Source organism: Plecotus auritus (assembly GCF_963455305.1).
Source record: "Plecotus auritus genome assembly, chromosome: 14".
Lineage (NCBI taxonomy): Eukaryota > Metazoa > Chordata > Mammalia > Chiroptera > Vespertilionidae > Plecotus > Plecotus auritus.
In genome coordinates, this window is record NC_137780.1 from 13,468,873 (window position 1) to 13,491,658 (window position 22,786).

General features: G+C 44.7%; 1 protein-coding gene across 13 annotated transcripts in view; it reads left to right on the forward strand.

Annotated features, from left to right (window-relative positions):
* SDCCAG8 (SHH signaling and ciliogenesis regulator SDCCAG8) overlaps positions 1 to 22,786 on the forward strand; it is a 199,657-nt gene that overhangs the window by 113,686 nt on the left and 63,185 nt on the right. For 7 of the 13 annotated variants that reach the window (XM_080650996.1, XM_080650998.1, XM_080651001.1 and 4 more), the window contains 2 exons: positions 10,735 to 10,862; positions 12,939 to 13,047. The exons of 1 other annotated variant lie outside the window; for it this stretch is intronic. In XM_080650996.1, the coding sequence (XP_080507122.1) occupies positions 10,735 to 10,862; positions 12,939 to 13,047 (237 nt within the window). The remainder of the gene's footprint in view (positions 1 to 10,734; positions 10,863 to 12,938; positions 13,048 to 22,786) is intronic. 5 more of the 13 variants (XR_013959602.1, XR_013959603.1, XR_013959604.1 and 2 more) reach the window with 1 other exon arrangement.

The following is a 22,786-nucleotide window of genomic DNA, read 5'->3' on the forward strand; positions in this document are numbered from 1 at the left end:
GGGCACCACACCGTTTTACTTGTTCTTTCTTGTCTGTTTTCCTCACTAGACTATGAACTCTTTGAAGGGGTGGTCATGGCCCGAGTCTTGTGTACTGATGCATCCCCACACTTTTGTGCTTGGCACACAGTGGTGGTTAAGTACTTGTTGAATGATAAGCACAGAGTTTTGTGGGGAAGCCTGGGACTTGGTTGGAAGGTCTGTCAGGAGGATTCCCTGAAAGGTCAGAGGCCTCTGGGGGGCCTTGCCGAAGGCGGCAGCCCCTGCCTTGACTTTTCCAAATAGCCTGAGGGTGTTTTGCTAGAATCTTTCTGTTTAAACTTCAGAACGTCCTTGTTTGAAAGACACTACAGATGCAGGTGCTTTCTCAAGGATGCTTACCCCGCTGGTTGTATCTAATAGTTCATTTTAGTTCAAGCTGTTGTGACAATAAAAGCCTAAGGAGGCAGGCGAACAGGGCTGCTTGCTCCTAAAGCCAACCAGCCCCTTAGCCCTCTCTTCTCAAAAACATGTGGCAAAGTCATTCATCCGTCGTCCAGGGGTGGCCTGTCCGTCCCGGCAGAGTTTGACTAAAGCCCTCCTGTGAGGCCATGGCCTGGAAAGGACACTGACCTTGGAGCGACAAGATGGTTCTGGTTCTAGCTGTGCCCCTTCCCACTCGCTGTGTGGCCTCAAGCAAACCTCTGAGACCGCTCAGCCGGAGGTGCCTCCTCTGTCACAGTGGTATCTGCTCCGTCTCCCTGCCCTGCACACTCGTTGTGGGGAACAGAGAGGCCAGTGCATCTGTAGAATGGGAAGCACAGACAAGTGCAGGGTGAGGTGGCCAGACCCGGGTTTCGTTTTCAGTAAACGCGAGTCATGCAGAAGATGTCCTGGAAGCAGGGCCTATCTGGCCAAGCACATTGTCCAAGAGTTTTCACATGATTGTAGAGCTACCGTCAGAGAACGTTATTTGAGGGGAGATTATTTTAGGGATGTTTGTTACCTCCTTTGTCTTGTGCTTCTTCCGTTGAAAGAAGTTGACCTCCTTTCTGTTTCTGCTCCTGTTCCTAGAAGTGATTCATGCACTCATTGGATAAGTCATCTTTCACCGTGGTGCTTAGTGAAGCATATAGAAATAATTTACTCTTGGAAATATGTGTGATGCCATTCAGGTTCTTGCATACGTGAGGAAGGTGGGGTTTCTGAATCCTAGTCCTCTAGTATATTTCTGTCCCTGTTTGTTCTATCCCGTTATCTCTGCATTTGCCCCAATGTGAGAACATAGCCCGTTAGCAGTAAACGGCACGTGGTTTGTGTCTCAGACATGGAAGACATCATGCTTTCCACTAATTTGATTATTTTATTTTATTATCATCAACAATAATAAAACTAAATTAAATTATTGGCTGACATAGTAATTATCTTATCCCATTTTCTTCTCTTTTTTTGTTTTGTTTTTAAATATATTTTTATTGATTTCAGAGAGGAAGGAAGAGGGAGAGAGATAGAAATGGCAATGATGAGAAAGAATCATTGATCGGCTGCCTCTTGCATGCCCCACACTGGGGATCCAGCCCACAATCCAGGCATGTGCCCTTGACCCGAATCGAACCTGGGCCCTTCAGTCCGCAGACCGATGCTCTATCCACTGAGCCAAACCAGCTTGGGCCCATTTTCTTCTTTGAATGAGTAGACAGGAGGATCCTATGCCTGTGAGGATACTTAGTACTTTCTCTTAACTTTTCCTTCCTCCCTTCCTTCCTCCCTTCCTTCCTTCCTTCCTTCCTTCCTTCCTTCCTTCCTTCCTTCCTTCCTTCCTTCCTTCCTTCATCAAATACTTGTTTTATCACACAGTTGTGTGCCAGGCAACATTCCAGGCTCTTGAGGTAAATCAGTGATCAAACAAAGGGCTCTGTTCTTCTGGCACCTACATTCCAGGTGAGACGTACATCCTTATCTTCCTTGGGAGTCTGTGACCTACTTGAAGCGGGAGATGTATTTGTGAGCCTTTCAGTGCTTTTCAAAGGTAAATAGATTTGTTAAAGGAAGACACTACTAACTGATGATGTCATTGTAGAAGGAAGTGACCCAATAACATATAAGAAAAATGGGAAGGAGGAGAACTAACTTGGGATTTGGCTGTTAGATAGATAATGTAGGTATTAATGGATGAACACACACACACACACATCATTGAAATTAGACTCTTGTTACCTTTCAACCTCTGTTATTTCTCTGCCTCCCTGATCAAGTAAGAGATTAAAGCATAGAAATTCAAACTGTGAACTTTTGTTAGGGTCAGGTAGGCCTAAATTTCCTGGCTACGCCCCTTGGTAACTGGGGGGCTTGGAACACATTATATAACCCCTCTGGGCCTCAGTTTCCTCATTTATAAGGTAAGGTTTATAAGAGAGTTGTATGAGGATTAAATAAAAGAGCACATGTAAAGAGTTTAGCTTATGGTAAACATTAATAAATAATAGGTTGCTAAAGTTATTAGTCCTTTAAGGTAGGGTTTTTTCTGACCTATTTGAATGAAGAACCCCAAGGTTAAAAGCATGAAGTTACCTGTCCGAGGTCACGTAGGTCATAAGAGATCGATGCCACCCTCTGACCCTCCAGCTCTGTGAGTGTTCTGCCTCTCAAGATGTAATTTTCCCAGAACACAAGGAGAACCAACTGCAAATGGTGTATGCAATTATTTAAAAAAATCACAAAAAACAAAACCCCACAAAACTTTGAGCAGATAATTTAATTCCACATATGAGTAGAGTTGCTTCCCATAGTAGGTGAGCAATTTTGAAAGTACTTTCTGAGTATTCTAAGTCTGAGTACATAAGTAAATATGTTGAAGATGGTAGGAGCTGAGTTTCTCACTGTTTTGTTTTGTGTTTTAATCCTCACCCGAGGATATTTTCCCATTGATTTTTAGGGAGAGTGGAAGAGAGAGGGAAAGACAGAGAGAAACATCGATGTGAGAGAAACACATCAATTGGTTGCCTCCTGCACGAGCCCTGACCAGGGCTTGGGACGGGAGGAGCCTGCAACCAAGGTATGTGCCCTTGACCAGAATCGAACATGGGACCCTTTGGTCCACAGGCGGACGCTCTATCCACTGAGCAAAACTGGCCAGGGCAAGTTTCTCACTTTTGAGGAAGGAAGTTAGTTATGGAAAGAGGGGAGAATAGGTTCCACAATGATTGGGTTGGATTGGAAACAATGTAAATGTATACATTTATATATACTAGTAGCCCTGCGCACAAATCCGTGTGCCAGTAGCTCACCAGTAGCTCACTGCCACCCTCCAGTAGCTCCCCCCGCCCCTCCCTCATAGCTTGCTGCCCTGCCCCCTCCTGTAGCTCTCCACCACCTGCTTGTAGCTCACTGCCCCACCCTCCTGCTGATCCGTGATCCGGTCGATAGGGGACAATTTTCCAAATTTGATAAGCACGTCAACCAACAGATTCAAGGAGCTCAGCAAAATCCAAGCAGGATAAATACAAAGAAAACTATAGCAAAAAAACATCTTCGTCAAATTGTTGAAAATCAGAGACAAAGAAATAACCTTTAAAACTGCCAATGACCATTTGCATGTTACATCTTTATTATATAGGATAACCACATAAACACATATGAAAAGATATTCATATTTATATATTTATGTGTATATTCATACCTGGGCTGTGTCTACTAAGGTGACCTAGAAGCAGCCTTCTCAGTAGCAGTGAGCACCACCTAGTGACAAATCTTGGTTTCTAAAGACCATTCTCCACTAGAAGGCACAAGAGCACCTTGGACAGGTACTGAGTCCAAGACTGGCACAAGGACATATAAGACGAGATTGTCTAACCACTATGCTGTACACCTGAACCCAATACAAAATAATGTTGGGTGTAAACTATAACAGAAAATAAAAAATAAACAAATAAAATTAATAAATAAGATGAGCCTGGAGCATCTTGTGGGGATAGAAAGCCTAGAAGGACACAAGAATAATGGAGATATATCATACAGGACCCAGCTTGAAGTGGTTCCCACTGGCCAAATCTGGGATGAGATGAACATTAAAATAAATAAGGATCCTCATGGATTACCCATGACTCCATGCTATATCAGTAAGTTAATACAGGGAGAAAGGGAAACTCTTCCTTATAGCACAATATTAACTAATGAATAAGAAAGAACACTACAGTGGAAAAGTCATCGTTGGATGTAACCCTAGTAGGTGAGAGTTTGATGAGGAATAGGTTACTTACATGGTCTTATTGGAAAAAGGAGCAACTGGACCCCTGTGTTTCCTGAGCCCATGTGTGAGGCCTCTCCAGTCCCTGATTACACCTTCTCATGCTTAATTGTCACCAAGAAAACATGGAGGTGGCCCACCCATGCACATGTGATCGCAGGCAACATCGGTAACTTGGAAGAAAGGGGATGTTCCTATTCTTTTTAGTGTATTTGCCCCTTTAAAAAATCAGCTCTACGGAGGTGAATGTAAATATTACAAAAATCCATAATTTTAAGTGTGCAATTAAATGTATTTTGACAAATTGCCCAGTTTTCATCATCATAATCACGATACCGGACATTTCTATCAGCACACAAGGTTCCCTTGCGCCCACCCCTATCTCGGGTCCTGGCATTGCTATCTGTCACTCCGGGTATAATTTTCTAGAATGTCATATAAGGGAAACCCTACAAGATGTCTTTGGTGCCGGGTTCTTTAAGCATGTGCTTTGGAGGCTCATCCATGTGTTGTCGGTTCTAGTAGCGTGTCCCTGTGTGTTGCTGCCGTGGCGAGTGTTCAGTTGTGAGTCCCTACCACACTCTGTTTATCCATTTAGCACTTAGTGGATATTTAGGTTGTTTCCAGTTCTTAGCGATTATGAATAAATCTTTCAGTCTCACTTTAACAACAACAAAGAAATTCTTTGCCCCCCACCCCCTGCTTTCATTCTGATTGGTAAAATATGGGCAACCACAAGTCTGGTGAAATGAGATCATCCGTGTCTGAGGACTGAATGAAACCCAGTTGGGAAGACTGCCCGATAGCCCTTCTTCATGAGTCTCTCAAACCCCAGCTGAAAAAACCTCCCATTTTTCTATGTTTTGGTGGTTTTTCCCCTTCTGCCTTATTGTAGTGTATTTTCTCTCCTACCTTCTATCGTGGCTACTTTTACTAGTAATTCCCTTTTAGGACAAGGACTACACCATATTTACCTTTATTTGACCCAGTGCCTAGTAGAGTATCTTTCACATAATAGAGTCATAATAAATATTAAATGAATTCATTTATATTTTTTCTAATTCCTTCCTTGGATGCCTAATTTATTTGTTTTTTATTAATTCTTTCAATTCATTATTGCATTACTCTTAGAGTGTTATAAAATGGTTTCCCACCCAGCCAGCATGGGTCAGCGGTTGAGCGTCGACCTATGAACCTGGAGGTCACGGTTTGATTCCCGGTCAGGGCACATGCCTGGGTTGCGGGCTCCATCCCCAGTGTGGGGTGTGTGGGAAACAGCCAACCAGTGATTCTCTCTCATCATTGTTGTTTCTCTCTCTCCATCTCCCTTCCTGTCTGAAATCAATAAAAATATATTAAAAAAAATAGGTTTCCCTAAATCAAAATATTTCAATCTCACCTCTGCCTTTATATCACTTACAACATGACCTTTGAGCAGATTTCGAATTATTTAGGGTCCTCTTTTATTTTCAGCTATAACGTGACAGGTTTTGACTAAACAGGTTTGAGATTCCCTTTCAATTCTAGCATTTTAAGGTTTTATAAAAAATTAGCTAAGTCGGAACAAACCTGCAAGGGGAGAAGGCAACATAGGAGGAAGGGAGAAGAAGGAGGTAGGAAAGCAAAAGTGTGCCAAGATTTCTGCCATGAAAAATAAAACGTGTAGTTTCTCGAATAGAGTGAAAGTTGAACAAGGATTTAAGAAACAAAAGTTGATGTGAACTCAACACTTGTGGGTGGAGCGTTCCTTTAGGTTGTTTATTGGGAGACCCACAGTAACTGTGGTCCTTCTCCGCACTGAATTCCGGATTTTGGGGAGACCCTCAGTAACTGTGGTCCTTCTCCGCACTGAATTCCGGATTTTTGGGGAGACCCACAGTAACTGTGGTCCTTCTCCGCACTGAATTCCGGATTTTGGGGAGACCCTCAGTAACTGTGGTTCCTTCTCCGCACTGAATTCCGGATTTTGGGGAGACCCACAGTAACTGTGGTGCCTTCTCCACACTGAATTCAGGATTTTGGGGAGACCCACAGTAACTGTGGTCCTTCTCCGCACTGAATTCCGGATTTTGGGGAGACCCACAGTAACTGTGGTCCTTCTCCGCACTGAATTCCGGATTTTGGGGAGACCCACAGTAACTGTGGTCCTTCTCCGCATTGAATTCCGGATTTTTGGGAGACCCACAGTAACTGTGGTCCTTCTCCGCACTGAATTCCGGATTTTGGGGAGACCCTCAGTAACTGTGGTCCTTCTCCGCACTGAATTCCGGATTTTGGGGAGACCCACAGTAACTGTGGTCCTTCTCCGCACTGAATTCAGGATTTGGGGGAGACCCTCAGTAACTGTGGTTCCTTCTTCGCACTGAATTCCGGATTTTGGGGAGACCCTCAGTAACTGTGGTCCTTCTCCGCACTGAATTCCGGATCTTGGGGAGACCCTCAGTAACTGTGGTCCTTCTCCGCTCTGAATTCCGGATTTTGGGGAGACCCACAGTAACTGTGGTCCTTCTCCGCTCTGAATTCCGGATTTTGGGGAGACCCACAGTAACTGTGGTCCTTCTCCGCACTGAATTCCGGATTTTGGGGAGACCCACAGTAACTGTGGTCCTTCTCCGCATTGAATTCCGGATTTTTGGGAGACCCACAGTAACTGTGGTCCTTCTCCGCACTGAATTCCGGATTTTGGGGAGACCCTTAGTAACTGTGGTCCTTCTCCGCACTGAATTCCGGATTTTGGGGAGACCCTCAGTAACTGTGGTCCTTCTCCGCACTGAATTCCGGATTTTGGGGAGACCCACAGTAACTGTGGTCCTTCTCCGCACTGAATTCCGGATTTGGGGGAGACCCTCAGTAACTGTGGTCCTTCTCCGCTCTGAATTCCGGATTTTGGGGAGACCCACAGTAACTGTGGTCCTTCTCCGCACTGAATTCCGGATCTTGGGGAGACCCTCAGTAACTGTGGTCCTTCTCCGTACTGAATTCCGGATTTTGGGGAGACCCTCAGTAACTGTGGTCCTTCTCCTCTCTGAATTCCGGATTTTGGGGAGACCCACAGTAACTGTGGTGCCTTCTCCGCATTGAATTCCGGATTTTGGGGAGACCCTTAGTAACTGTGGTCCTTCTCCGCACTGAATTCCGGATTTGGGGGAGACCCTCAGTAACTGTGGTCCTTCTCCGCACTGAATTCCGGATTTTTGGGAGACCCTCAGTAACTGTGGTCCTTCTCCGCACTGAATTCCGGATTTTGGGGAGACCCTCAGTAACTGTGGTCCTTCTCCGCACTGAATTCCGGATTTTGGGGAGACCCACAGTAACTGTGGTCCTTCTCCATACTGGATTCCGGATTTTGGGGAGACCCTCAGTAACTGTGGTCCTTCTCCGCACTGGATTCCGGATTTTGGGGAGACCCTCAGTAACTGGTCCTTCTCCGCATTGAATTCCGGATTTGGGGGAGACCCTCAGTAACTGTGGTGCCTTCTCCGCATTGAATTCCGGATTTTGGGGAGACCCTCAGTAACTGTGGTCCTTCTCCGCACTGAATTCCGGATTTTGGGGAGACCCTCAGTAACTGTGGTCCTTCTCCGCACTGAATTCCGGATTTTGGGGAGACCCACAGTAACTGTGGTCCTTCTCCATACTGGATTCCGGATTTTGGGGAGACCCTCAGTAACTGTGGTCCTTCTCCGCACTGGATTCCGGATTTTGGGGAGACCCTCAGTAACTGGTCCTTCTCCGCATTGAATTCCGGATTTGGGGGAGACCCTCAGTAACTGTGGTCCTTCTCCGTACTTAATTCCGGATTTGGGGAGACCCTCAGTAACTGTGGTCCTTCTCCGCACTGAATTCAGGATTTGGGGGAGACCCTCAGTAACTGTGGTTCCTTCTCTGCACTGAATTCCGGATTTGGGGGAGACCTTCAGTAACTATGATTCCTTCCCCGCACTGAATTCCGGATTTTGGGGAGACCCTCAGTAACTGTGGTCCTTCTCCGCACTGAATTCCGGATTTTAGTGCTTAGGCAGCTTCTCATTCCAGACGGTGATGGGAGACGGGCAGCCCCTTCTGAAGGGAAACGGAGCCCCAGTGTGCAAAGGGGAGTCCCAGTCTAATGGTCTCTGTGTAATTATTAATCTTCCCCCCTTGCCCTCCTCCCGATGGTATTGGTTTTAACAACGCATCTTACGGTCACCCGGTGATCAGGGATCCCAGAGCCCCGGTCTCCCTGCCTGTGCCCCAGCTCTACCCCGGGTCTGACATGGGGATGTTACTCAGTGGGAGCCCACAGTGCTCTCAGCAGCGCCAGCCCAGCTGCCAAGCCATGAGAGCCGCCTCTTCCCGCCACTCTGCTAACGTAGTGTTTGCCTCCTCATCCGGCCCCCCTTCAAGACTGCAGCTGCCCCCCCGACCCCCCGTGCTCAGGGCAGAAGGACATCCTTTCATGAAGCACTCGCTGCTCGTTTCCTATGCACCAGGTGCCAAGGCCTGAGCCGGGCCAGGGGACAGAGAGACAAAGATGACAAAGAAGGCAAACGTGCGGAGCAGTAATGGAAGTGCGGTAAACGCTGCCTTAGCAGGGTGTCTGCACGCACAACGTGTATGAGGACACTGAAGAAAGGATAGTTCGTTCAGATGAAAATGGATGGCGGGGGGCCTTGCAGGAGTGATGTACACTGAGCAGGGCCCCAGGGCTTGGGACGGGGGGCGAGAAAGGGCGTGGGAGGAGAGAGCCCAGGAAACAGAGAGAGACACGTGCAGTGACCCATGGCCAGAGAGCACGCAATGTGACTGAGGAGGAAAACGCGGCCTCGTCTGACGGTCCATTTGTTAAATAGAGGAGGAGTTTGGAATTGAGCGTGAGGCCAGGCCTTGGGCAAGTCCAAGGGGGTGATGTCATTCGGAACACCGGAAGGGCTCCTGCTCACGTTAAGGAGGACCCCTGGTGATTCCAGTTGAGGGAGGTGTGGGTGTATTTTCCTTCTGGAATTTTCCACCACAGCATTGCCACCCGCGCTGACCGGCCTTGATGCAAGCTTTCCTTATGTTGCTCTATAATTAGAAGCCAGTGAATGGAGGTCCCCCAGCGGTACATACACCAGTAGAGATCGCTTTATGCAGCTGTTTATTTTCAGTTTGGCAAAGGCAAGGCCGTCAGTGTCTCAGTCAGTAAACTGAAGCAGCATGGAGTGCCCGCAGGGGGATCGGCGTCAGGAAGAGCTAAGCTGGTTAATTGAAGGAAACCCTCCTCTCACTCACCCAGATTTAGAGTATGAAGAACCAGCCTAATGTGTGTGTGTATGTGGGCATGTGTGTGTGTGTAAGCATGTGTGTGTGTGTACATGAGCTTGGGTGTCCATGTGTATGTGAGCGTGTGTGTGTGTGTGAGCATGTGTGTGTGTGTGAGCATGTGTGTGTGTGTGTGTGCATGTGCACAGTGTCAGCACCCACAGTGCCTCCTGCCATGAGGTCCTTTGCATCCTCAGGTTCTAGTTGTTCAGGAAGTTTCTCTCTAGGAGCCACTGTGATTGGAGAGGGTCCATTGGTCCCAATGGGCGGGTCACCATCCAATCACAGCGGATGGGCGCTGTCTTTATAGTATACAGTGTCTTATCCTGCAGTTTCTCTCCGTGTGACCCAAAGGTGATTTTATTATGAAGTGCTGGGCGACTTATTCATTTCATACATATTCACGTGAGGTGGCTGATATGTGAAAATAGTCCACAAAACATGCACATGGGACCACAGAATCCTTTACTTGCCTCTAGATAGAAGCTCTGCCGTTACATCTGAGATCCCATTTTCATTTGGGAGGGCAGTAGAAGTGGCCTGCAAAGCTTCGTTTCTAGAATTCCAATCTGGGTATATTGAGCCTGCTGTTCCTTTAGCTCCAGGATCTTTGGGAAATAGTAAGCAGTCATCGAGAAAAGACTCACCAGGGCTACAAAACATGAAGAATGTTAAAGCAGCCCTGGCCCGTGTGGCGCAGTGGATAGACTGTCGGCCTACGGACCGAAGGGTCCCGGGTTCGAGTCCAGTCAAGGGCACGTCCCTCGGTTGCAGGCTCCTCCCAGGCCTGGGCTCTGGTCGGGGCTCGTGCAGGAGGCACCCAGTCGATGTGTTTCTCTCACATCGATGTTTCTCTCTGCCTTTCCCTCTTTCCACTCTCTTTAAAAATCCTTGGGAAAATGTCCTTGGGTGAGGGTTCAAGAAAAAGTTATGGCAGAAGGTGTTTGTGTTTCAAGGTTACAAAATACCATCCCTCAGTTGTCACGATTTTTTGACGTTGAAAGTTGAGTCCTGAGTCCATTTGGATGGACGGGATGTACTTCACATTGCCTGAAAGGTCCTTTGGATTCCCCCTAATTGCAGCGGGGTGTGGGGGGGGGGAGTGGAAAGACTGTTGTTTCTTATGCTGAACAATTTACTGCATCTCAGCTCCCTGTGGCCCGTGGGGGAAGGAATGGGGGTGTGTGCATCTGTAGTCTAAACCCCGTCTCCTCCCTGCCTCCTAGACTGGAAAAAGAGAGCATTCAGCAGAGCTTCAGCAGCGAAGCAAAGGCCCAAGCCCTTCAGGCCCAGCAAAGAGAGCAGGAGCTGACACAGAAGATGCAGCAAATGGAGGCCCAGCATGACAGGACCGGTAGGTGGGGGGCGGGGGGGTCAGAGCCGGTCCGCGCCCGCCAGCCGGGCCCACGCCTCACTGTGAAATGACATCAGGAACACCTGTAACCTTTGGCTGGCCGAAGGGAGCAGATGCTAACTACACCGGAGATTCCGAATTACATATTAGTTAGCGTTTAAAAGGGAAAGTGGGAAGCAGTGCCCACTGTCTGTTGATTTCGGAGTGCTGCTCTCACATCTGCTGCACCATCTGGATTATGAGTTTATTTACCTGTGTGCAAGGAACGGAAAGCTGAGAGGGACCACAACAAAGTAGAAAAACAAAGGGCTTGTTTTTGGCTGGGTTCGCGGGCACACATGTTACAGAAAGAAAATAGCATCAGAAGCTCTGCGGGAAGCGCTCCGAGCTCCCCGTTAAAGTCTCCTGAATAGCACGGAACAGCTCCCACAGAACACGCATTAGAGCGCCTCTAAGAGCCTAATGAGTCTGCTTCTGCATCCAAACTGGAGAAAAGCTTTCGCCATTAATCGGTTCTTAATTCACTGTCGCAGCTGGATGTAATTCAGCGGCTCCAAATTGATACGTTCCTTTATTTAATCTTTGCAGCTTCGAACATTTTTAGCATTTGGACGCCGCCCCCGCCTCCCCCAGCCCAGTCGCGGGTGATGTTTAATCCGTTGCATTCTTCAAGTTCTCACAACTGCTGTTGAAATGCACTAATACAAGGCATTGACCACAGCTGGCAGCTTGGCTAAAAATTGCCATCTTTCATCGCGTTGGCGCTGTTCTGCAGGCCGAGTTGGCCAGTAACTCCTTACCTTTCATTTGAAAGTAAAATGCGCTTTGAGACAGGCGGCTGGGTTTGTGCGGTCGGGGCGGGATGCGGGTCTTTTCACGTCTGAGTTGTGTGTTCGCAGACAGTGTTAGTCACAACAAGGCAGGGGCACTCATTATAATTCCACGCCACATACTCCAGGCTGACTGTCCCGGTAAAACAAAAGTTTCACTGATCCGCCTCTTCCAGAAAAAGGTGGCTTACTTTCCAGTGCTTTGATTTATTTTGCTTTAAGTGCTTTCTGCTAAAATGGAAAAGAAATAAAGGGCCTTCAGAAGCCTCACACTTAAAGGTAATTTTCACCTGATTTAATGTCCACTGTGTTTGATGGCCTGGTCAAAATTTACTGCACATTCTAAGATGAAACATTGCTAACATGGCATTCATTAAATAATCTATTTACTTATGAAGAGGTAAACATTATATTGAGTCACATAATTTCCTCCAGCAACTTGATTAGAGACTTTCTTCTACTAGCGTTTGTCCAGAAAAAAATGAAAATTCACCAGACTTATTAGATGTTTTCCATGAAAAGAAAAAAGGAGGAAATTAGAGGCTCAGTTATTGCTTGCCTCCACTGCTAGCAGGATCCTCGGGATCATGGAGTTGGGCAGATCTGCGAGCAAGATAAGATTATGTAACTGTTGGAACCATCTTAACAACACTTCCTCTTAGGCTGCACAAAAATACCACACTCGCTTCAATTTCTTTGACCAGATCTTCAATGAAGCTCATACTGTTGACAGTGAAATCCAATGACATATTTCACCTTCATAATGAGAAAGGGATATGCAAGGTTGGCAGGGTGGGTAATGAAATATGTGAGCAGACAGGAAACATCAAGCATGAATGACAGCATAAAGAGAGTTCCTCGATACCTCTGTTTGGAGTTTTCTGATTGTAATAATTTTTGACACTTTATAGTAAAATTGTCCAAATAAAAATACCGTATCTTGCTTATTGCAAGATATAAGCCTATATGACTCCACCAGGGTATTGGATAATCTAGTAACATGTTGAAACATTACACCACGCTGGTGTGATCAAAAATGTTTCTGGTGAGTAATTATTCGAAAAATAGATGTCTCCCAAGATTCAGAGCCTCACCAGGTGAGCCGCCCTTGGAGGACATTGAACGTGACCTCATAGCATATGGGACGTGGGTAGTGTCTTAGCGCGTTTACAATCTGCATATGGAAGCACTGCGGAGCTACAGCCATAAACATCTTATGTTGGTGGGGGGTTATTGTTATTTCTAGAAAGTGAACAGTATTCATTGCTGACCTCCCAGAATGCATTTTTGACAAAGTTAAAGGAAGAGTGCTGTACGTTAGCCAAGAAACTGGAACAAATCTCTCAGAAGAGCAGGTAGGTGGTATTATATGATACTTTCAGAGCACTGTTTGTTTAAATTCTGTAATTTTTCTTTAAAGGACAGCATTTCCACTATTTTACAGTCGAATGTCAAAATTAGATACGGTAGTCCCCCCTTATTCATAGTTTTACTCTTTTATTTACATACATATTTTTATTGATTTCAGAGAGGAAGGGAGAGGGAGAGAGAGAGAGACATCAATGATGAGAGTGAATCATTGATCGGCTGCCTCCTGCACGCCCCACACTGGGGACCGAACCCATAAGCTGGGCCTGTGCCCTGACCAGGAATCAAACCCCGACCTCCCGGTTCATAGGTCGATGCTCAACCACTGAGCCACGCCGGCTGGGCAGGCACCTTTATTTTCCTTAATGTTGGCCCCAAGCACCAAACTAGTGCTGCTGGCAATTCGGACACGCCACAGAGAAGTTGTAAGTGCTTCCTCTAAGAGCAAGTGGGAGCACGGTATAATAAGGTGTTTTGAGAGATGGGGAGAGTGAAAGAGACCACAATCACATGGTTTTTATTATAGGATCTTGTTATAGTTATTCTATTTTATGTTAGTTACTGTCCATCTCTTACTGTGCCAACTTATAAAATAAATTTTATCAAAGGTCTGAATGTACACAAAGAAACAGATTTTTCAAGCATCCACTAGGGTCTTGGAACATGTCCCCATGGATAAGGGGGGACTCCTGTGTGTGGCGGTATATTTCCTGGGAAAACATTTTCTCTGTATGAACATCTTCTTAGTTGTCTATAGAGACACCTGGGTGTTCTTTTCGTAATTATGAATCTGTGCTGTTATGTGACTTTTTTAATGGTTAGGATTGAACTAACCATTGTTTTTTCTGGACAAACGCTAGTAGGAAACTATGAAATTTCACAATGCAAAGGTAAGATGGCAACCCTTCTAACAATGGATGCAGATGAGTCAAGCAGTTTTCAAGTCTTACCTTGTTACGTGTAACATTTTCATCTATTATCACAGTTCTCTTTAGCTACACACACACAAAAGCCATCTTTAGGTCAAACAGTAATAGTTGAAATGTGTATCTATAAAATGAAAGGTGAGACTTGGAAATAAATAAGCTAAAACCATCCTTTCCTTCTCTTTCTAAGAGTATTTTATTTTAATGAGATAGCCACCATGCATTTTATATGTACACTACTCCTTTAGAAACCCACTGATTGGGATCTTATTGACATTTTCCTGCACGCTTTCTAATCAGATTATCTCAATGAATGAATGATTTTATATTCCAAATTGTAAAAAGCCTGAGTTCCCATCTCAGCGCTGACAAGAACTGTAATCTCAGAGAAGTTTATTTGACCTGTTTGAGCAGTGATTCCCTCTTGTAAATGAGTGCTATTGGACTATCAAAGGCAACATTCACGTAACTAGCTAGATATCAAATGTGACATTATACTATAACCTAAGGAGAAAGTCGCCTGCATATCCTACCTTCTGTGTTTTTCTGAAACGCACTTAGATCTGCACAAAGCAAGCGATCTGGCCCAGCAAGCTCGTCTACTGACTTAGGTGTCTCATTCAGAAAGGTTTCTGGGTGGATCAGAGCATCTGATCACTCTGAGCCCTACCTGGGGTTCCTCCATTGATGAGCTGGCTTAGGACAATCCCTGGTCTTTTGGGCAATCCGGAGGCTTGTGACTCCAGTTCTCTCTGCCCTCAGGCAGGCAGAGGCCCCTGTGGCCACTGAGGACTGCTCTGACATGTGCTCCTTCTTAGCAAATACTAATGATTGATCTCAGAGAGAAAGGGAGAGGGAGAGAGAGAAACATCAATGATGAGAGAGAATCGTTGATTGGCTGCCTCCTGCACGCCCCCACACTGGGGATGGAGCCCGCAACCCGGGCATGTGCCATGACTGGGAATTGAACCCTGACCTCCTGGTTCATAGGTGGACGCTCAACCACTGAGACACACCAGCCGGGCTGCAAATACTAATTAAATATCTTGTTTGGGTAGAGGAAGGCTCAGGACCCACAATGCCAGCTATTTTCAGCAAGTCTGACAAGGAAACACACGTGATTTTGTCATAAAATATCAACAGGAGCTGTTCCTAACCAGAAATGTTTGATTTGCCTCACATAGATCCAAGCATAAGTAATAGTTAGGAACAAACCAACTGAATTATATGATTTAAGAAAAATTATATTGATCTGGGATTTACAATATCATATTTTAAGGTTGCTGTGTGGTTGATTATTGATTAATTACCTTGCTTTATGAGGAATGACTCAGGAAATTGAAGTGGATAAAAGGGGAAGGGGTGCTGTAGTCTGGGTATATATGATTTCGTCCTCACAGCAGCTGGAGACAGGAATTACAGTCTTTTACAGATGAGGAAACCAATCCTCAGAGAGTTTAAATGGCTGGGGAGTCGGAGGGCTGGAGTCCCAACTTAGGTATTGCTGGTTCCAAAGCCGAAGATCTTTCTTACAACAAGTGCAGCATTTTATCTTAAATATATTTCTTTATTGATTTCAGAGAGAAAGGGAGAGGGAGAGAGAGATAAAAACTTCAATGATGAGAGAATCATTGATTGGCTGCCTCCTGCACGCCCCCTACTGGGGATCGAGCCCACAACCCGGTCATGTGCCTCTGGCCGGAATTGAACCTGGGACCCTTCAGTCCGCAGGCCAACACTCTATCCACTGAGCCAAACTGGCTAGGGCCAAATGCAGCATTTTACATCTACTACTAAAAAAATCCAGGCAAAGTAGTTACGATGGGAACGTTTGGGGAAAAGTTCACCTTTAAATCCCCAAGGAGAAGTGGGCATACTGGGCAGGTGAGTGAGTTTACCTGTGCCCTGTTCCTGGGGCCCCCTTCATCCAGCTGCAGGTCTGTCAGCTTACCCTGTGCTGATCTATCGAACTTGAACCTCAACCCCACCCCTCATGCTCCGATTCCTGTAGCCCTTGACCACTGCTTTATCCACTGAATGTGTTTCTTTCATCTGACACAGAGGCGCTCAATATGTATTTGTTGAATGAATGAGTGAATGAGTGAATGAATGAATGAAACAAGTGTGGTGCTCTCCCCACCCCCAATCCTGATCTGACTCTGGTTCCAGCCTGTCCCTTTGTTGCTGACCCAGGGAATGTGCAGTAAAAACCACCTGGGAATTCAGAGAGAACTAGGTTTGAATCCCACGTAGCTTCGTAACCGTGGGCACAAGCCCCAGCTTCTCCCTCTGTAAGGCCCTACACCGTGTTCAGGATTGTTGTGGGAATTCGACATTGAGAGAGAGAGACATCGGTACACATCCAGACCTCAAGCACCAAGCACAGCGCTGGACCAGGGCCGCACGTGGCTGCTGTGGCACCGGTGGCATCGTGCTGAGGGTGGGCAATCTGACCTCTTCACCCGGCTACCAGTGGTTTTGCTGGGGCCTGAGGGCTATTTCCTGAGAGACATGAAGTCATTATTACAAGGAAAACCTTTATAGGAAAGGCAAAGGGAAATCAGGGAAATGTGGATCTGGTGGTGATTCGGGTCTTGCCCTGGCCAACGCCTGGTTTTGTAAACCTGAAGAATTCAAACGGCACCGCCCATAACTTCACAAGTTGATCCCAAGCTAAGGCCTGCAAATAGCAAACACTCGATAAATTGTTCCTTATTATTATTTTTTAAAATATATTCTTATTGATTTCAGAGGCAAAGGGAGAGGGAGAGAGATATAGAAACATCAATGATGAGAGAGAATCACTGATCGGCTGCCTCCTGCACGCCCCCAACTGGGGATCGAGCCTGCAACCCGAGCATGTGCCCTCGACTGGAATCGAACCTGGGACCCTACAGTCCACAGGCCGACGCTCTATCCTCTGAGCCAAACCGGCTAGGGCTTGTTCCTTATTAGTGTTAACACTTTAAAAGGCTTCTCAGCTTTATAAAACATGTATCTTATGTGTCTCACAAGAATGTAATACACCGGGTGAATTGTGACTTTAGAGTCATTTGTTTGTTTACTCGTAAATTTCTCGATCCAGCCTCATTCCCTCTGGCTTTATGTAAAGACTATGAGATTTTCAAAAATTCATGCAAAATGTAACATTCCATTTTGATACTGCTTTCTGCTTTGAAACCACCTATAAAACTTGAAGAGCTCAGAGTGTTTCTTTTGAAATAAAAATTATAAGCTTATTAAACTCCCTCCAGGAGTATGCCCCACACACCTTAAACTTCGGGGATAAGCCTTTCCCCTGAACTCTGAGGTGAGGAGATCTTAGAGTGTTGTCGTTACGGAACTCAGTCTCCAAAATGATTATTTCAACCATGTGGTACATTTAATCCAGGTTTGCTTCAGATTCCTACAGTAAGATTTTTCCTGAAAGTAGGTGTATTTAACTTCGTATCTATCAACAATTGAAAGCACATTTTTACTGCTGTCTTTTCTCAGTGGCCATGTCTCTAAGAGTTTCATGTTATCCAAAATCCCACACCAAACCGGTGGGTTCGTTCCCCTTAACACAAGCTTTCTCTTTACTCACAGATTAGTCATTTGACTGGAGCCACGCAGAATGACAGGACGGTGACAGCTGGGGCGAGCCCTGCCTGTGCACTCTCCACTCTGCCCCAGCCTCACGGGAGGGGCTCGGAAGCGGTTCCCACGTGCATGCGTGTGCTGTGTGTGTGGCCTGTGTGCGTGTGTGTGTGTTTCTCCTCAGTAGGGGCGCGGATTGCTTCTGTTCCCTGCAGCCCTGTGATTAGCGCCGTGCGCGTTCCACGCTGCCGCTGCGGGGTCCCGGACCCAGGGTCTGTATCCCTGAAGCTGGGATACACTCAGCTCCCCTCCCCCTTCATCCCCAGGCGCTGACAGCTCCAGCAGTGGCAGGGTAGTTTTTGAACTTGGGAAGTGGAGATTTTTAAATACCTTCGTGCACCTGCGATTCTTCTTTGTCCAAGTGTAAGAAGGTTCCCTCTCCCCGGCACGTGGATGAATCAGCCGTGCGATGATGGCGGTGCCGTGTGCAGTGTGGCCCAGAGGGCCTGGGACGCCCCGCGAGGCCGGGGCCGTGGCCTGAGCACGTGCGGGGTTAGCCTCTCAGCACTCCCCCGTCGAAAAGAACAGGATGTGCAGTGCAGAACCAGGCGACAGGGTTTTGCTTCTGTTCTTTCTTTCCCATCATTGTCGCTCCCCGGGCTGCTAGGCTGGGGGAGTGATGTCTAACCCTCTGCCCATTGTGGATTTGTGATTTGCGTTTTGTAATTAAGAGGAACAATGGGAGTCCATTGGGTCTCGTTATATATAATGGTTGGTTTAATTTGTTTCACTTCTATCTTGTTAATTGTAAATTGATCATTAAGATTTGAATTCTAATCTGTCACCAGGGTTGTGGGTATTGAGGCTAGAGCAATGATCCCGGTTTTAATCACTGATGATGAGAAACAAATTTTATAATTTTGGTACATATTGCAGTTCATATATTTTAACACTGTACTTTATGGTGTTATAAATATTGTTAAATGACTTTTAGTGTAGTTTTACTGTGTGGACTATAATGTATAAATTATATTACTGTTTTGGCAACAGTAGGTATCCAACTGTGTGAGTTTAATTGAAGTAAAGGACACACACCCGGCTGAACTAGTTTTTTCCTGCATGTTTAGATGCTACAGAAACTATATTCTGTAAGAGGAGTCTGCTGTCAGACTCTGCTAATCGTTACCAAAAGTCAAATGAGAATCTAAAAGAATAAAAAATTAGGGGTCACGTTTTCTCTTAAAAAGCAATTATCGCTGTAATCCTAATGATAGTAAAATACTATATTTCATGCCAATGCAATTACACTCTATTGCTGGTATATAAAAATGCAGGGGAAAGTTCACACTTCTGTAAAGCCAGAATTCACCTAAATTTTCTATGAAAGTGGATTGAAGTCAATTATCCTTTTGTGTGACCCTAGAATAATCCTGCCACCGATGTAATCTCAGACTAACCAGAAACTTGTACATTTACTCTTTCAACTGTGCAAACTATTCTTTGATCCAATATACCACTGGCTCAAGGCAGATAAAAGATCATGTTCATGTGCATTTATCAAATTCTTTTTTAACATTGGAAGTTGGTAGGCAAATTATCATTATAAATAAAGAAAAAAAAGCCCCAAAATATGCAAAGCAGAAAAAAATATTGTACCAATAAAATACCTGGTAGTAATATGTGCGTTACTAATGACACTTATATTTTTGTGACTTTAGGAGTAAGGCATTCTCAATATGGGGCATTTAGATGCAAATGCAAAGATGAATTAAAGAAAACATTTTCCATGACATTACCATCCAGCTAACTATTATTAATTTTCTATGAGCATGTAAATGTGTATGTGGCCTACATTTATATTGTGAATGAGCTTATACTATAAATACAGTTTTGTATTCTGCTTTTTCACTTACTATTGCCTCATGAACATTTTTCTAGATCACTAAATGCTTTGGAAATATAATTTTAATTGGATCCATTTGTATGCAGAAGACATTTAAGATGTTTCCAATTTTTAACTGTTATGAATAATAGAATGATAATTTTGCACATAAATCTGAATTTTTGATGATTCCGTTAGTGGAGATGCCTAAATGGGGATTATTTTGGTCCAAAGACTATGAACCCCTGTAAGACTATTAATGTGTGTTACCGTGTTAAGTACTAAATAAATTCTGCTCATGGTATGTATGTACACGTATCAGTGAGAGAAGTGAGGGATTAAGTTAAAAAAGGGAGAGGCAGTTTTGCACAGTGGGTAGCACAACCCCTGAACAGAGACCTGTGTTTGTGCCTGAGCTTGGCTAATCGCCGTTGGAGTGACTTTAGGCAAATCATTAACCTCACGTTTACCTCTCCAAGAAAAGGAAATAAACACTTTCATTGTAGGATTAATCGAGATCATTAATATAAAGGATGGGTTTCACTATCTGGCGTAGAGTAGGCATGCAATAAATATTTGACTGTAATCTGGTTTTACTATGAATTTCTCTGAGTAATAGCAAAATTGAATACTTTATAAATGTCTATTGACCATTTGTTTCCTCCTCTGGGACTATTTTTCATATCACTTGTATTTTTTTAAATTGGAACATGATGGAGAGTGGGCATAGCACTTTACTGAAAACATCGCTAATCTTCCTTTGTTTCATTTTGTGTGTTTCCAGTTCCTTTTTTAAATTTTTAAACTTCTCTCGGTTCTTTTTGCTTTTATGAATTTTTAAAAAACAAAAGTGACTTTATTTTTTTTTTGTTTTAAATACATGTCCATTGTAAAAATTCAGAAAATCTGGGGAAAGAAACAAAATTTCATTCCTAATCCTGACACTAAGAGTTAGAGGTAATCTATATTAATATGTGGTACACAGGCCAAAGTATTTTTTAATTATAAAGTGGAATTCCTGTCTTATCAGCATCATATTTCTAATAAGGTTTTATTGATTTTCGAGAGACATAGAAGGGAGAGGAAGAGAGAGAGAAACATTGATCGGCTGCCTCCTGTACACCCACCACTGGAGATCAAGCCTGCGACCCTGGGCATGGGCCCTGACTGGGAGTCAACGCCCCACCAGCCAGGGCTCAATAAATACCACCAGTCGATAGCCATATTGTCAGAATAGCATCTTGATACTCCTTTGTGGAGTAATGTAATCCGTCTTCTGTCGACAAATTTCTGGGTTCAGTTTCCAGATGTTGCATTGCAGAGCAAGGTTGCTCCGTGAAGCAATGCTACAATGAACATGATTTTTTGTGGAAATGTTTTACATTTTTATTTTTAAAATATATTTGATTAATTTTTTACAGAGAGGAAGGGAGAAGGATAGAGAGCCAGAAACATCGATGAGAGAGAGACATCGATCAGCTGCCTCCTGCACACTCCCTATTGGGGATGTGCCCGCAACCAAGGTACGTGCCCTTGACCAGAATCGAACCTGGGACCCTTGAGTCCGCAGGCCAACGCTCTATCCACTGAGCCAAACCAGTTAGGGCTATATTTTTATATTATAAAATCTATGTTTCCATTGTGGTTTTTCTTTTAAAAAGGTGACTTTCATTCTGGAAAAGTACCTAAAAATAGATAATTATTCTTCTGCATTTTTTCCTAATTTGGTTTATGGATTTTTTTTGTCCTTTCAGAATTTTATTTTAGTGCATAGTGCATATTGTGATAGGAGGTACTAGTCTTGGGAGAAAACAAAGTTAACGATTTCTTAGAAAACTGCCCCTAATTCTTATATTGTAGGTGATTTTGAAAGGATAAATGTAAGTCATTAATTCATTTAGGCTATTTCAAATATCAGTAAATTCTTATTAGGAGAAGCAAATGTAGGTTGAGTGTTTGATCTAAGCTTGGAAATGAGATAATCCATGCCCTCATGTATAATCTAGTAAGGAAGATGAGGCATAGAGCACAGCTTTGAGGAATAAATTATAGGCTAATGCATGCATAAAAGCGAGAGGTAGCTTCAGAAAACGCTGACATATTGAGAACCGCTAGGTATTAATCAGGGCAAGCTCCCTGCGACGTGACAGGTGAACCAAGATGAAAACAAAATAGGATGGAGGTGAACTAAAGGTGAGAGAAGGCTTCACCCCTGGGAAGCAGCCTGGTCCTTGGGGCGAATTCCCTTAGCAAAGTTAAAGCTTTTCTTCACCAGCAAGAGCAGGCTTTCTCACCTAATGGAGGAATCCTTTTCGTTGGAGGGAAATAATTTTACATCAAGTCTTACTTAAACTTCAAGAAACAAGCCAGTCGTTAACTCATAATTTAATATGCAAGAGTTTTAAACTCTCTGTTCTGACCAGGAAGAGATGGTGGTCGTGGGAGCTATGTTAAATTCAAAGAAGGACAAGGATACGATTTTTCTTGGACAGACGTCTTTCTGATCTTCAAATTTTGAGATTTGAGATAGTCGTCGAAGACACTGAATAGGGACATCAGCCATCAGCGGAGTAGATAGCTACAGTCGCAAATGAAATGTGTGAAGACAGAGAGGAGGTTGGGGGCATGGTCCCTGATATAGCAAAGTGGAGGAAGCTGCCTGCTCTCAGGATTCCAGACAACCTTGGAAGGCAGGCGTGGTACAAGGACTGAAACCTAAATGGACAGTTTCAGCCCCCCGCCCCCATGAAGTCAGGTGACTGTCCCTCTTCCACCCGGAAAACTAGAGGCATCGTCTCTGAAGCGAGTCACAGCAGACGCTGGTTAAAACAGGGGCGCTGACGTTAGAATAGAGGGATTAGGAGGAAGCCTGCATTCTGAAAGGTGAGGTCCCCACCCTCTATTTCCGCCCAGCTCCTAGGCCACTGGCAGTCAGGTTGTACACATGAGGCAGGAAACTGGAGGCACCTTCTCTTGAGAAACAGAAAGGCCACAGCGGAAAGGAGTACAGATACTGCTATTGGGAATCTCTCACGGGAAAAGATAGCTTGCCGCTCAGTTGCTCTTACACTGAAGCCCACTCATTCGGGGAAAATAAATGTACACAAATGCCAATGTACTCATAATATACCACTTAGACAGCAAGGATCAATACGTAGGTAGTCTTTATAACATAAATACTGATAATGATTTAACCACAGTTAAAATGCTAATAATGACATTGACAAGGTGGAGATGGGAGTAGAGGGCATATAAAAAGAGTTTAATCTTCCTCTACCATAATGGATCAGTATAAATGTTTAATTTATGAAATATGAGGTATTGATATAAGCAAATTAA